General features: G+C 41.0%; 1 protein-coding gene across 1 annotated transcript in view; it reads right to left on the bottom strand.

Moving 5' to 3' along the window:
* The window catches only part of LOC120860959 (centrosomal protein POC5-like), a 32,077-nt gene extending 17,336 nt beyond the window's left edge, over window positions 1-14,741 (bottom strand). The window contains 7 exon segments of the mRNA XM_040236668.1: window positions 831-1,007; window positions 2,623-2,831; window positions 3,111-3,194; window positions 5,743-5,884; window positions 10,625-10,720; window positions 14,089-14,255; window positions 14,634-14,741. Of these exon segments, the coding sequence (XP_040092602.1) occupies window positions 831-1,007; window positions 2,623-2,831; window positions 3,111-3,194; window positions 5,743-5,884; window positions 10,625-10,708 (696 nt within the window). The 5' untranslated portion in view covers window positions 10,709-10,720; window positions 14,089-14,255; window positions 14,634-14,741.
* Window positions 14,742-15,170: the final 429 nt, after the last annotated feature.

The following is a 15,170-nucleotide window of genomic DNA, read 5'->3' as shown; positions in this document are numbered from 1 at the left end:
GCTGTTCACTTTGTTTTCAAAAACTAGATATGCATATATACTCTTTTTGTGTGATACACTTTGAAACAAAAAATTTAATAGAATATTTTAAAACTGTCAAGGACAGAGTTTTGAAGGTAATATAGAAAATGACTGACAGTAGTATTGTTGTTTCAAAAAAGCAAGTTATGTAAAATGACTGATTTTACACTGCATCCTAGGACACTCTCAAAAAATGTATTTAAAAAATAACCACAGTCTTATCTAGTTCACTAAAATAGTGAGGGCTGCATCTGCAGACAAGTAGCTGAAGTGTCTGCTGTTCTCTGAAAGCCACCATCCTCCCAGGGGAGCTATAGGTTTGCTTTGTTCAAGGTGCTGTTGGGAAGCCCCAGATTAGCACAGACTTGAACCCTACTCTCAAGTTCTTTAAGAGACTAACAGAAAGCAAAACAAACAGTGCTCTTGTGCTTATCAACATAATGAAGAAAGGACTTCATGAATGAATAAAGACATATAACAGATAGAACTTGGGATATCCATACCCCTCCAAAAGGATGGTTTAAAATGTGGGTAATGCTGTATCCCTGACATTCTCTTCAGGGCAGTGTTCCCACACTCAATATAGCACTCTTTGAGCACACTGAACGTGGTGGCCAAGATAAAATGACATGATCCTAGCACATTTAATATGAAGAATAAATCTTATTTCCATGCATCTACTTTTCTATTAGTTTCTGAAGTGATCTTCCCTTTGTGTCTTGTACAATCTAAACACTCAGTTCCTGGCATTTATTACCTAATAAGACATTTACTGACTCTCACTTAAAAAGCAGTATGAAAAAGAAGACCTCATCTTTTCTCCCAATGGAGACCTCATAGGTTTTCTGCAGCTCCTTCAAGCTGTTGATCTGGCTGCTCAGTTGTTTTAAATCTGCTGCATGTTTCTCTCTCTCTTTTTTCATTTCCATTCGGTGCCAGTCAATAAAATTCAGTCTCCATTTACTTAGTTCAGATATGATGTTTGTCTGAAAAATAAATATGCTGACTATTAAGTAGTTTGCTCCTTAATGCTACTTCATAAAATGACACTGAAGTTAAGAAAAAAATTTAAGAACTCAAAACAAGCATTCAACATAAGAGCTATTAAAAAAAAAATCCACTAATGAAAACATTTGCATGTTAAGGAAGCCACAGCTCTTCTTAGTTCACACACCATACTAAGTACATACTTTTTTCTCCCATTTGGTTACTTTTATGAAATCTTGGATGGCATCACTGACTCAATGGACATGAGTTTGGGTAAACTCCAGGAGTTGGTGATGGACAGGGAGGCTTGGTGTGCTGTGGACCATGGGGTCGCAAAGAGTCGGACATGACTGAGCGACTGAACTGAGCTGAACTGTCATTAAAGTGTTTTAGGTCTCGTTCATGAATAAATAGGACAAATAAAGTCAAGGACTTAAATATCCACATTTAGGTGAATGAGAGAAAAAGGAAATGCAGGGCCATGGCTGAGGTCAAGCCACTGGACTGGGATGGTATTTAGACAGAGATGAACAGTGGAAGCCATCAGAGTTGATGCTTTCTTCCTCCAAATCATTCATCACAATGAGCACCTTACAATGAATTGCTAAGACTGATCGCTTTTTACCCTACTGATGGCATAAGTAAAAAGACCAAATAATCATGTTATCAAAAACCAGTAGGTCTATGCCAAAACCAATACAGAATTGTAAAGTAAAAATTAAAAATTAAAAAAAAAAAAAAAAAAAAAACCAGTAGGGATAACAGTAGGGTTAACTGATCATGTGACAGTCTTTAAATGGTTGGTGGTGTACGACCTCAATGGACTTACACCATGGTTAGAAGCATGAAACCTGTTCCACGGAGAAAACTTATACGAAAAGATTACTTCTAGAATTTAAGGTTTCAAATATTGGAGAAAATATAGATGCCACAAAACTCTGATGATCATAATTTCTCCGTGTATGTGAATACTCAGTTTAGTTTTCTCAAACTATGTTTCAGAAAAAATTGTCATTTTCTCCACTATATTTTAAGCTGCAGAAAGACTGCCATTTCTGGAATACTTTGTTTTACTTAGGGATCACTAACATCACCAAAATAAAAATAAATTCTTATCAACTTATCAGTTATACCCTGTGGTTACTATAAGTGGCTATAAAATGAATATATGTTGCTAAGATTGGGTCTTATGCTTCATAGAAAACGAGACAATTCCACTAGTCATAGGTATGATGTGGGAAAGGTTCAACAAGTGTCTCTCTAAGTCACACATAGGCTGAGCCATTCAAAATATTGGAGAAGTTCCGGGGAATATGCAGAGCTGTTCCAGCAACTATTTAAAACTGTGTTATTCCAGGTATGGCTTCTGAACGGTCACCTGGGAGCCTGTGAGGCAGTGTTCTATCTTGAACCAGGACTAAGAAGTTGCAGTTTATCAGAATCCCCAGGTGATTAATATGGACAGTAACAACTGAGAAGCACAGATTTACAACACTGGCCTGACCTTTGGCAACTACAGTTTGTTTCGTTTTGAACTTTTTAATTCAAAGAAACGAAGAATGAACAGTGGACTTGAGCAAAACTGCTACATTACATACTAAACAACTGTAATACCTTAAGACCTGAACTCCAGAGATCAAGCACATTTTCCATCTTTTGAAGGTTTTCATCAGAAATAAGAAAATCAGTCACAATTATTTCATGGGAATCCACAGGACTGGAATTAGACCCTGGTGAGGAAGAGTCAACTAAAAGATTTGAGCTGAAAAAATCCATGACCGGGTGAGGCGGCTTCCTTGGGGATGCTGCTGCTTGTGATGACCCTAGAAGAAAAGAAAAGTTGGAGTAATCTAATCTGCGCTCTAATCCAGCAGTTTTAAGAAAAAATGCCACACATAATAATGCATTAAATCTGTCTTAAGTGTACTGAGCATCTTATACAATTGTTTTTAAAAGTACTGCTTAACAAATTATCCATAGTAGCATTTAAAAATCCTTGCAGTAAGTAATATGCTGAAATTATTCCCCTCACTACCTGGATAATATTCACCAAAGCACAAAACGTTGTATATTAACAAAAACAAGCTAAGGAAAAGTCATACCATCTGTCTTTGAATGACCTGAAGTATTTAAATCACATCCTTTTCCAACTTCCATCCTTGTTTCTCTCACTGCAGGGCTATTTCCTGATGAAAAGAAAGAGGTTTTTCTTTTAATTAAACCTAATCAGTCTTATATAAAATACCTAATCACACATACCTAATTGAAGAAGGTAGCTGTGCATAAGTAAGATTTTAGAACAAGGAAAATACAGTAGGCTAGGGACAGGAACACTAAGACAAAGAATGAGAAGGAAGGAAAAACTGTGAGACTTGAAAAGTCTTATTGCATCATTACTTAGTTTAATTCACCCAACAAATATGGATGAAAAAGAATTCAGTTTACTAGTGGCATTCAGTTCCTACTGATATAATAAGTGTCATGTCCTACAACACTGGACATTTCTAGGGTCTGCTGCTTTTCACTAGCTTTACTAAAACTTAAGTGACAGTGTGTGTGAAGTTGCTCAGTCATGTCTGACTCTTTGCGACCCCATGGACTGCAGCCCACCAGGCTCCTCAGTCCATAGAATTTTCCAGGCAAGATTACTGGAGTGGGTTGCCATTTCCTTCTCCAGTGGATCTTCCCAACCCAGGGACTGAACCGGGTCTCCCGCACGGCAAGCAGACGCTTTACCGTCTGAGCCACCAGGGAGATCCCTCCAAATAGGGACTTTTTTACTTCTACCTCAGAAACCTTTAGTCAATACATGGCAAAAAGGAAACTGGAAAAGAACCTCACAAGGATGGCTTTGTCAGAGGCTTAGATACTTTGCCAGCTTCAACACAACCTTCTTTACACCAAGCAATGGCAATACCAAGAGTAAAGAGAATGGGGTGATAAATTTACAAAGTTCACTCTAAGTCTGTGTATGAATAAGAATGTCTAAATTCACTGAATTTATGCATTTCAATCTCAAATACTTTTTGGAAAGGGCAGCGCATAAACAAATACTATCATTATTTTTTCTCAGTCACTCAGTCCTGTCCAACTCTTTGCAACCTCATGGACCGCAGCACACCAGGCTTCCTTGTCCTTCACCATCTCCCAGAGCTTGCTCAAACTCATGTTCATTGAGTTGGTGATGCCATCCAACCATCTCATCCTCTGTCATCCCCTTTCCTCCTGCCTTCAATCTCTGTCAGCATCAGGGTCTTTTCTAATGAGTCAGCTCTTCACATCAGGTGGCCAAAGTACTGGAGCTTCAGTTTCAGCGTCAGTCCTTCTAATGAATATTCAGGATTGATTTCTTTTAGGATTGACTGGTTTGGTCTCCTTGGAAGTCCTAGAGACTCTCAAGAGTCTTCTCCAACACCACAGTTTTAAAAGCATCAATTCTTTGGTATTCAGCTTTCTTTATAGTCCAACTCTTACATCCATCATGACCACTGGAAAAACCATAGCTTTGACTATACTGTACATGCTAGAAAAGACCAGCATTCTTAGGTCCCAAAGACTGCCTGCATTTTTCAAGCAAGAATACGGGAGTGGGTTGTCATTCCCCCCTCCAGGGGATTTCCCGACCCAGGGATTGAACTCATGTCTCCTGCATGGGCAGGCAAATTCTTTTGCCACTGAGCCACCTAGAAAGCCCCAAGTGATTGCTGTAGGAGAGTATTTGGGTTTGCTCAGTAGAAAATGCATGTAATTAAAACATGGTCAAGATCACTCAAAGAGAATGGATAAATCCAAGGGTCATATCTCTTGAAGATCAACAAAATTTGGGCAGAAACTGTTCAGTGCTAGTATGTTTCAGTGTTAGAAGAAATACATATGTTTTGAGGTTCTGGTCCTGTTCGCTGATCCGGTGCTGTAGGCTGAGAAGCAATGAAACTCCACATCTACGGAGGGAGAGGAACGACAGACAGCAGGGCTGTGGCCCCCGAGGGGCCCGAGAGCCTGCGGCTGAGCTGGCTGCACCGTGTGCTCGGAGGAGGGTCTTTGGGGTTTACCTACTGCTGATAACTGCCCATTATCGGGGCCGATTCAGGAGGGTAGTCTGTGCCCCTTGAAAGAACACTCATTTTGAGCGAGCTGTTTGGGATCTTGTATTGAATAAGGAACAGATAGTAAAAGGAGTTTCGTCCTCCTTTTTCCACCTTTCACTCACTCATCTATCAATACACATCCTGGTTTGTATTAGTTCTCAGTTCTGTTAGTAACACAGTTCCCAGGTAGGTTCAGCTTTGTGGTGACAATCCAGACAGTCCTCCAGGACCAGATAAATACTGCTGACAAAGTCCGAGCATGTGGTCATGAACTTAAGGGGTTCTGAGGGCTATCTATGGACTATCTCTAATGTGGGGGCTTGGGCATTTCATTTCCAATGTTTCTCAGCATAAAACCATTGTATTGAAAGAGATGTAACACTACACTAAGAGGCCTGTAATTGCTACAGTGTTTGCTTTAATTTTATGATTTTTCATAAAATAGTCAAACAAAGTTCAAATAAAAATTCAAGTGTCATATAAGAGCCAAGAAAAACATATTAAAATGTAAACTCTCCCCCAGATGACAGACATACACTGTTGATTGAGAAGAAGCACTAGAGAAGTATTTTCACTATTATAAATCAACAGAATTAAAAAGCTTAAACATCTTAAATTAAGGGACATCTCGAAAAGTATACATAACCTGGACTTTGAAGAATATCATCAATTATAGCAGGAATTTTAATATCTGGCACTGCTTCTCCCTTTGAATGAGATGGTTGTGAAGCACCTGCTTCAATATTTGGAGTCACTATAGCGTAACGAAGCAGTTCTTCATACTCTTCCTATGAAAAGCCAACAAAAAATAATGCATTATATCCCTGTCACAATGGACATTCTGGTAAAGGAATGGTCACAAAGATGTTCTCTACTTCAGTTTCCAAAACAGTATGCCCAAACAGTAGAAAGAAATGTGTACTTGAGATTTATGTTTTTCATTAATCATTTACTTACTCTCTTGTAGTAAGTGAAATTTCTTAAAAACAAGCAAGAAACTCAACAAACAGACCTACCCCAATTTCTTCTGGTGATAATGCTTTAGTACCCATATTCCTTCAGCACGTCAATTTAAAGCAGTGACACAAAGATTACCTGGGGCATTTTCCTGACGCTATCAGCATCTACAACACAGAAGAACCTTCTCTCAACTGGCAACTGCTTGCAAGGGAGAAAAAGACGCAGTCATGCCTGTTTGGAATTTAGTCCCATGATGCTGGTCCCAAAGACTCTACAGTGGCAAGGTCTAGGGATGAAAGTAGTTTTGGCTCTTGTTGCCTCCTGCCCCACCCAATTCTACAAGCACCCTGAGTCTCTTTTCATATATAAACATGGAAAGTGTGTAAGAGAAATACTGGAAGAGAAAGAATAATAAAGTGAAAAAGAGAACACGAATGCCAACCTGTTCAATTTTACCTGCTGGCAACATCACGGCTCATAAGAAAAGAGGATTAAAAAATGGCAGGTCATCAAGGGGAGGCATTTACAGGAATATTCCTCAAGGTTAAAACAAAAAGGAATTTCCTGATACAGATAGATATTTGTTTAGCCAAATCAAAAAAATTCTCTCAGTACTGGAACTTAGTCTCTTTTCAAAAGGGGCTGGTCAGTGAGGCAACATATAGTCCTATTAAGGACTTCTAAGAGTCTTTTAAAAAATTTATTTATTTATTTTGGTCTTAGCTGTGGCACACAGGATTTTTAGTTGCACACGCAGCTAGCTGAAGTCCCTCTAAGAGTCTTACGGCATGGACCTAGAGAACGTCTTTTTGCATTAAGAATTGGGGGAAGGTTTAAAAGCACATGAAGTGTCTTATTCTAAACTATTATTTAACATTAATTTTTCTCCATAAAAAGTTCAGATACAGAAAATTTCATTATCAGCATTTCATAAGTGTCTTATCATTTGATTCACCATCAGGATGAAGAGTTAAGTGATGCTCCAAATTACCTCCTTGAAATGTCACAGTAAATATGCGCTGAATTGAATTAACAGAGATTGTCTAAAGCAAAGAAACAGCCCTACCTTTAATAAGAACATTATGATACAGTATAGACGTTTGAAAATTAGCAACCCGTATTGTTTCTCTATGGGTTTCTGTGGGTAAGAATATTAAACACACCCAAGTATTTTGTTATCATTAACTTTTTAGAATCTACTTCTGGAGGCAATAACAACTAGATAGCCACATCAGCTCTGCTCAGTTAGGCTATTACCACAGGAATAAACTGTGCCTCAAGGAATGGAGGGGAAGGGACAGTCAATGACTTTAACTTGTGGCTTCCCTAGTTTGACCTCAGAAAAGGGAGAAAGATCCAAACACATATTTCTAAGTTCCTACAACAATCAGTATGAGTTAAAGGGGATGTAAATATGTATACATTAATAATGTTCAATATATGTATATATTTTAACTTACTTTAAGGGAAAAAATGGAAAAATTAAGTCATTTAAACAATTATTTACATTTCATATATGCAGACACAGGCCAAATGGGTTATTTTTTAGTTTAGGATAAAAATAAATAATACCATCTTTCTTTTTCGTACCTTTTAAGAAAACTGGAGTATAATTTATTTTTATGAATTTATTTATTTTTAATTGAAGGTTAAATGCTTTACAGTATTATGCTGGTTTCTGTCAAACATCAACAGGAATCAGCCACAGGTATACCCATGTCCCCTCCCTCATAAACCTCCTTCCCACCTCCCTCCCCGTCCCACCTTTCGAGGATGTTTCAGAGCCCCAATCTGAGCTCCTGAGTCATACAGCAAACTCCCATTTGGCTATCTATTTTACATGTGGTAATGTATATTTCCATGTTACTCTTTCATACAACCCACCCTCTCCTTCCTTCCCTGCCCCAACCCCATGTCCCTAAGTCTGCTCTCTGTGTCTAAAACTGGAGTACAATTGCTTTACAATGTTGTGTTAGTTTCTGCTGTACAGAAACATGGATCAGCCACAGGTATACATACATCCCCTCCTTCTTGGCCCTCCCTCCCACCCCACCCCTCTATTCCACACCTCTACGTCATCACAGAGCACTGAGCTGAGCTTAGTAGTATCTTCTTGTCAAAGATAACCTGCCTTAAGGTAAAAAAGAACTCTAAAGTAATGACCAAAACTTGTAATTCTGCCTCCCCCCTCAATCGCTGGACTGATGTGACCCTATAAGAGAGCTGAACCCATGCAAACCAAGTGTGGTCAGGGCAACTGGCTGATACTTCGGAGTTGTGATTAGAGGAAATGATAAATGAATAAGTACTACAGATGCTGCCCATCCTTCAGCATTTATCATCATTGGTCTTATGAAGCATTCACATGTTGGAAAGAGTAATAAAAATGCCCTTACAGGGAACACTAATTTATGAGCGGCTTTTGTACTAGCTGTCTGGTGTTAAATATTTACTAAATATATCAACGTATATAGTTACTTTATGTTATTTTAAACATTATTTTTGGCATTTATATTTTTAAATGTTTCCAGTAATGGGAATATGGGCAGGCTTTCAACTGTTGTCAAGGACCAGTAGGGTCATTAAGTTGAGGGTTACTAAAAACAGAATCTCAGTTAGGGTGGCATTCTAAGCACAGGTAACCAATAACACAAAATGATTTCTGGCATGTCTAGAAGATTCTTCCCCCTCCATCTCTTAAAATTCTACTCTAGAGATTTCTTTTGACATAAAGCTTTGTTTCTTGACAAAAATGACAACACGAGATCTTATAAGGTGTTCATATTATAAGGTCTTCTAAGGGTTCTGGACCCAACAATTACAAAGTATGATTTGTAAGCAATTCTCCGACACCACTTGGGTGTCTCAATTCTGACACTTTCCAGCAGAGCTGGCATCAGATTTCGCAGGTTGAGGGTTAGTCCCATGACTGCCCTCCCCGCCCCACACTTCAGATGCCAGTTCAAGGCCAGATTATCATCTGTGCTTCAGACCAACCAGCTATGGACCAGAGGTTCCAAAGACCCCCCTCCATGGGTTTGACTCATTTGCTAGAGGGTTCACAGAACTCAGAGAAACATCATACTAGATCGCCAGTTTATTATAAAAGGCTGTACTCCAGGAACAGCCAGAGGGAAGGGATATACAGGGCAAGGTACCGGGAAGGGGCGTGGCACTTCCATGCCCTCTCCTGACAAGCCAGTCATCACCCCGCACTTCCACGCGTTCTCCAACGGGAAGTTCCCCAAACCCAGTCCTTTTGGGTTTTTACGGGACTTTATTAATAGGCACAATTGATTAAATCAATGACCACTGGCGACTGATTCAACTTCCAGGCCCTCTTCCCTCCCTCAAGGTGGGGGGAGTGTGTGTGACGGAAATTTCCAACCAGCTAATCACGTGGTTGGCCTTCTCCTGGCAACCAGTCTTCATCCTTGGGTGAAGTCCAAAAGTCACGTCATCAATGTAACCAAAGATACCTTCATTTCCTCACTAGATAGGAAATTCCAATATTTTTAGGAGCTCTGTGCCAGAAATGTGATGAAGACCAAATATTTTTATTATAAATCACAGTATCCCTGGTATGCCTAAGTTCAATCGTTCTCTTTTGAACAAGTTGGAATACGGAAGAGAAGAAGGATGCAGCAAAGCACTGTCACCTAAAAAGAAAGCACGAAATGGGAGAGACACCATTCCAAGGGAAGGCAAGGATGAAACATCTATGTCACAATTCCAGACCACTTTTACCCTAGTAAAAACTCATGGATACTTTTCCAATAGCTTCCCAATTCCTAAACCTGTCATTTCAATTAAAGGAACACATCTGTTTCATAAAATATTTCCCTAAAGCTTCTGTCATCTTCTACGGTGTCAAATGCCACTTACTTTACTTAGGCATAAACATACCATCCAGCTTTTCCCCTCTTAAGAGGGAGAAAACCCAAGATAGACCATGTCAGTATTCTCCCATTTAAAATCTACTCTAGAAATCTTAATCCATATGTTTGATGATAAAACATTTAGAATTCACAGGAATTTAAAACATTTCATATAAAAGCCACACCTTGCACAGTCGGTGTTCTTGTCACTGCCCAGGTCCTGGGCACCAGCGGGTGCTCAATGGGGCGGCAACACGGGCCAGAACCAAGAGTGGAACACTGGGTGAGTCCAGGGCTCCAGAACTCTGGACAGTTTCCACATCAGACTGATTTGCATTAAAGTGAAAGCAACATTCATGAGAGAAAGCTACAAAGAGAAAATTTCAACAAAAAAAGTGTTTCTTCAGATTTTCAGCTTCTCCTGTCATTGTATTGTTTGGAGCTTTGGTACAGAGAATGCTAGAAGAGTTCATGATTATTTTCTGAAAGGTTAATTAAAACAGTGCAAGGTATTTTTCCAAGTGTGTAAAATAATTCCCAACGTTTGATATTATTATAATTTAACACACATTATAAACATATTATACTTATAAATGTAAATGGCAAGAATGAATGAGAAATGTATTCCTAGTTTCTCCTGTATGTATTTGAAATAAGAAAGTCATAGTAAATTTAGACATGTCTTCCTACCTGAAGATCTGAGGAGACAGAACTGCCTCGGTTGGAGTCTTTTGGCAAAACTGGAGGTGAGCATATCTCTCCGTCTGATGACATTCTGTATAAATACTATAAAACAGTAAAAGCTAACTTTAGTTTATTTTTTTGCAATATTTAAACTAAAGTAAAATGCTTTCTAAATATGTGTGTGTGTGTGTGTGTAATAACATCCTATCCTGGAAACAATAATCATTCAACATGTTAAAATCACTCAACATACTGAACACCCACAGACAAAAATCACTGGGTAAGAAAAAAAATACTCAGCTCCCAAGTAGTGAGTTTATGATGTGGTCAAGGAGATGAAGCAAATACAGGAAAAGACTAAAGGAAAATGGAAGCTCCTCAGAAACAGTCACAGCGGGGGCTGTGGAGCATCAGAGAGTGTGACTGCTGTTCAGCAATGCATGAGCGCCTGGATGCTGTGTCTTCTCCTATGAGACACTGAACCCAGAGAGAATGAATGACTTGTGTAAATTCTCTGTTTGGGGAACTGACCTTTTGGGAATATTCTTTTAAGAAAAGCAAGATTATACAGAACAACACATTCTAATACCATGCAAAGAAACACTGTTTAAGATCTTAACCAAAAAACAACTAACAATATAAGTACTTTTAGTGACAAGTACATAAATTACTTAAGGGGCAAATAGTGACTATTCAAAATGATCTGAATACCAGTTATATGTAAGACTTGGGGAGAAAGGTAAAATGAAGAAGTCCTTGTCATCAAGGACTTTGCAATCTACAAGAAGGGCTAGACACGCATATACTGCTGCTGCTGCTAAGTCGCGCCAGTCGTGTCCAACTCTGTGCAACCCCATAGACGGCAGCCCATCGGGCTCCTCTGTCCCTGCGATTCTCCAGATAAGAACACAGGAGTGGGTTGCCATTTCCTTCTCCAATGCATGAAAGTGAAAAGTGAAAGTGAAGTTGCTCAGTCGTGTCCGACTCTTAGTGACCCCATGGACTGCAGCCTACCCGGCTCCTCCATCCATGGGACTTTCCAGGCAAGAGTCCTGGAGTTGGGTGCCATTGCCTTCTCCGCTTTGAGCAGCAGTATGATTTTAAGGATGTTGTAAATTTCATTACTTTTGAAAAGAGTGCTGTTAAATGCTAAAACAACAGAGGCACGAAGTAGAATGGTTGGAGTAGCCTTTTTCATGGGGTAGGATGGTGAGCGTGTGAAGAAATGGGAACAGCTGACTGGGGTGCTGAGACCTGAATGACAGATAAAAGATTAAAGGATGTGTGAGGCAACAGTGCCGCATAAGCTAAGACAAAGAGATGTAGACATATATGCCAAGGACTGCAAGTATTTCGTGAGGCTGGAGCAAAGGGTTTAGCTAAGGATGAAACAGGCAAGGTAAGGAGCTGCCAGATCATGGAAGACCACAATTACATCATGTTAAAAAGTTTCTTCTTTTTTCTAGGAAAAGTTATTAAAGTCTTAATTAAACAAGTGATAACATGATCAGGCTTGTCTTTTAGAAAGATCACTCTGGCAGCTTTCAGGAGGGATTTGAGAGGTGGGATACTAAAGAGAGAGCAACTGAGAGCCAACTGCAGTAGTCCAAGACATATATGTTCCTTTTGGCAGTAATCCGAGGAGATAAATGGGGTCGGAGGTATGACTAAGTTGAGTCGTGGCAGTAGAAATTCGAGACTGTGATCAATAATCGGTTAAGGGGTTAAAGGGAAGAATTGCTGGTCTGGCCCAGATTTCTGGCTGGCAACAATGGATGGTAGTGATACTCCCCAAGGCAATGAATACAGGAAGATGAGTAGGCTGGGGGAAGGGTAATATAGTCTCATTATCAGACTTACTGGGGTGAGGTGACTCTAAGGCACTGAAGTAAGGCTGCAGGTAAGCAGTATCTGGCCATGTCAGTTATTCGATGCCCAACTCCAAGTACTGCCATTCACAATGGCTGCAAGGTGAAAGGTGCTTCTTGGAGTTAAGCAAAGTGGGAGCCCTGCACTGGAGGTAAAGGTTTGGAAATTCACTTTGAGGAATCAGCATAATGGGAACTGCTGATAAAAGGGAGAGGTTAAGATCACCTAGGAAAAGAAGTGTGAGTTCTTATTCTGAGGTCCCTAGACCCAAACCATGTGCAGTATTTTTAGTGCATGCATATTTTTTCTAGGAAGAGGCTCCTCATCTTCCAATATGTGTCCAGAGGGTACTAAAGCCTGAGTAAAGTTAAGGACCACTACTGTAGCTAGGATGGGCTTCCCTTGTTCCCTTGTGCTTCACTAGGTAAAGAGTCCACCTGAAATGCACAAGACACGGTTCAATCCCTGGGTCGGGAAGATGCCTGGAGAAGGAAATGGCAACCCACTCCAGTATTCTTGTCTGGAAAATTCCATGGACCGAGGAGCCTGGCAGGCTACAGTCCACGGGGTCTCGAGAGTGGGACATGACTTAGTGATTACACCACCACCACTGTAACAAGAGCAAAGTTAAAATCAGAACTGCTAATATTTAAAGGGTAAGTGAAGAGGAACCAAAAATGATGGGAAAGGAAGTCAGAACAGTAGAACCCTGAGAACAGCACCACAAAAACTTCCAGGAGGCAATGGTCAGAGACGGATGCCAAAGGAAGATGAGACTCTGACAGAATCCCTTGAGTCTGGTAATCAGAAGTTGCTGGGGCATTTGCCTGAAGAATTTCAGTGGAAAGTAGAACAAGTCTTAATCAAGTAGGCTGAAAATTACCAGATGAAGAAATTGAAGGAGAAAGGGCAGATCCAGGTAGAAGTGCAGTATTAGAATGGAAACAGAGATTGAGGCTAGACTATGGAAAGGAAATTTTAACTGTATTCAATGAGCATTACTGTGTAGACACAAGATAAGTAAACCAAATCTCAGCATGAGTGACTTTAGTTAAGCCAATTAGGGAGGATAAAATAAGCACATGCATGGCAGCAAGGAAGGCTGCTTTAAGGGACTCAAATCCACCACTGTGGTAACTTTGTCCTTTCTATTTCCATTCACGTCTTCCTTTAGGATGTGTCTGAAGACTAAAAAGAGGGGCTGGGATTGGGGGTACTGGTAATAAGGGGGCTGGGATTGGGGGTACACAAATAAGCTGAAAAACATGGTCACATCTCAAAAAGTTTCTTAATATATATATCCTGCAGACGCAAAACGAATAGTGTACTTTTAGAAGATATGCTATAAATCTTCCATCTGTCCTGCTTTGATGACATCAATGTATGACAATTTATCTAAAACCCTACAACAGCAGCATCTCCTTACTGTTTCCAGTTCTGAGACAAAGGAGAAAAATGAAACTTGCTTTGATGGAAAGCAGATGCACATCAGATAATCAAATTTTCAGAATTCTCTAACCCAAGAGCTCAGAAATCACGAGATAAAAAGTTCTGAGCGCTTGTCTATGGCCAAAGAAGTCAAATTAGATCTTGGTAATTACCTGGCTGTTACTGGAAGCGGGGTCCAGGAATTCAAGTTAATCCCCAAGAGGCACTGGAAGAGTGAATTAACGTGCGAGCTGGCAGCTGAGTGACGTTCCTGCGGCCTTGACCTGTCCTAACTGCAGGCAAGGAGAGGGGGTGCGCCAGCCCCTCCCCACGCCACGGACTACAGAGGAAAAGGCAGCTGCGAGCAAGCACAGGGCTACAAGTTCTCTTACCCCTGTGTCACATCAAATTGTTACTTAAAAACAACAAAGGGTCACACACAGTCATTTTACCTCATATATCTTAAATGACTATCTTAAATGACCCGAACCTACAGCTGCAATTCCGTTATACACTTCAGGCAACTTTCCTTCCTGCCCTCTCTTCCCCGACGCCGAGGAGGGGAAAGCTCTCGATCTAGCCGTCCCGCAGAACAGCTCAAGGGCCCTACTTTCCGGAAGACGCCCCCAACGCCTTCGTGTCCGATCCCCAGGGGCTGCAACCCCGGCCGAGGCTATTTAAATACCACTCCAGAGCCTCCGCCAGGGGCGCCGCTTACCCACCGCCGAGGCTCTCTGCAAACCCCAACTCTACCCTCCGCGTCTTCTCCCCTCGTCGCCGCTGCAACAGCAGGTCCAGCAGCTTCCCCAGCAGCAACCGGACAGTTTCAAACTGCAAAGAGGAAGTAAAGACGGCCCCGGGCATTGGCCACCAGCTTCAGCAACCTGCCGTCCAATTGGTCCGCGCGTCGGGGGCGGGGCTCCGGACCGGGAAGGGCGAAGCCGGAATGCAGTTGCTTCGGGAGAGCAGCAGCTTGGCTAAGGCTGGTTTGGAGAGGGCGGAGTCTTAGATGGCTCCGCCCCGCGTTCAGAAGCCCGAGATCAGTGCAGTTCTGGCCTGCGGGTTACCGGGCAACCCTGAGAACCGATTTGGTTAGACTGCCAAGCAGGACTGAAGTCAGCTAGAGCGGAATACTGTTGTCTTTTCGACAATGCCCGTAGTCTATGCGTGTGGTCCTCAGGCATATGAATTGTCTCCTTCCTCGGGTGCCCCACGACAGAATCACTACCCCCGCCACTGCTGATTACTTCAGTCT

Source organism: Oryx dammah, unplaced genomic scaffold (genome assembly GCF_014754425.2).
Source record: "Oryx dammah isolate SB20612 unplaced genomic scaffold, SCBI_Odam_1.1 HiC_scaffold_11210, whole genome shotgun sequence".
NCBI lineage: Eukaryota > Metazoa > Chordata > Mammalia > Artiodactyla > Bovidae > Oryx > Oryx dammah.
Note: the sequence above shows the minus strand (reverse complement) of the source record. Positions and strands in the feature narration are given on the sequence as shown.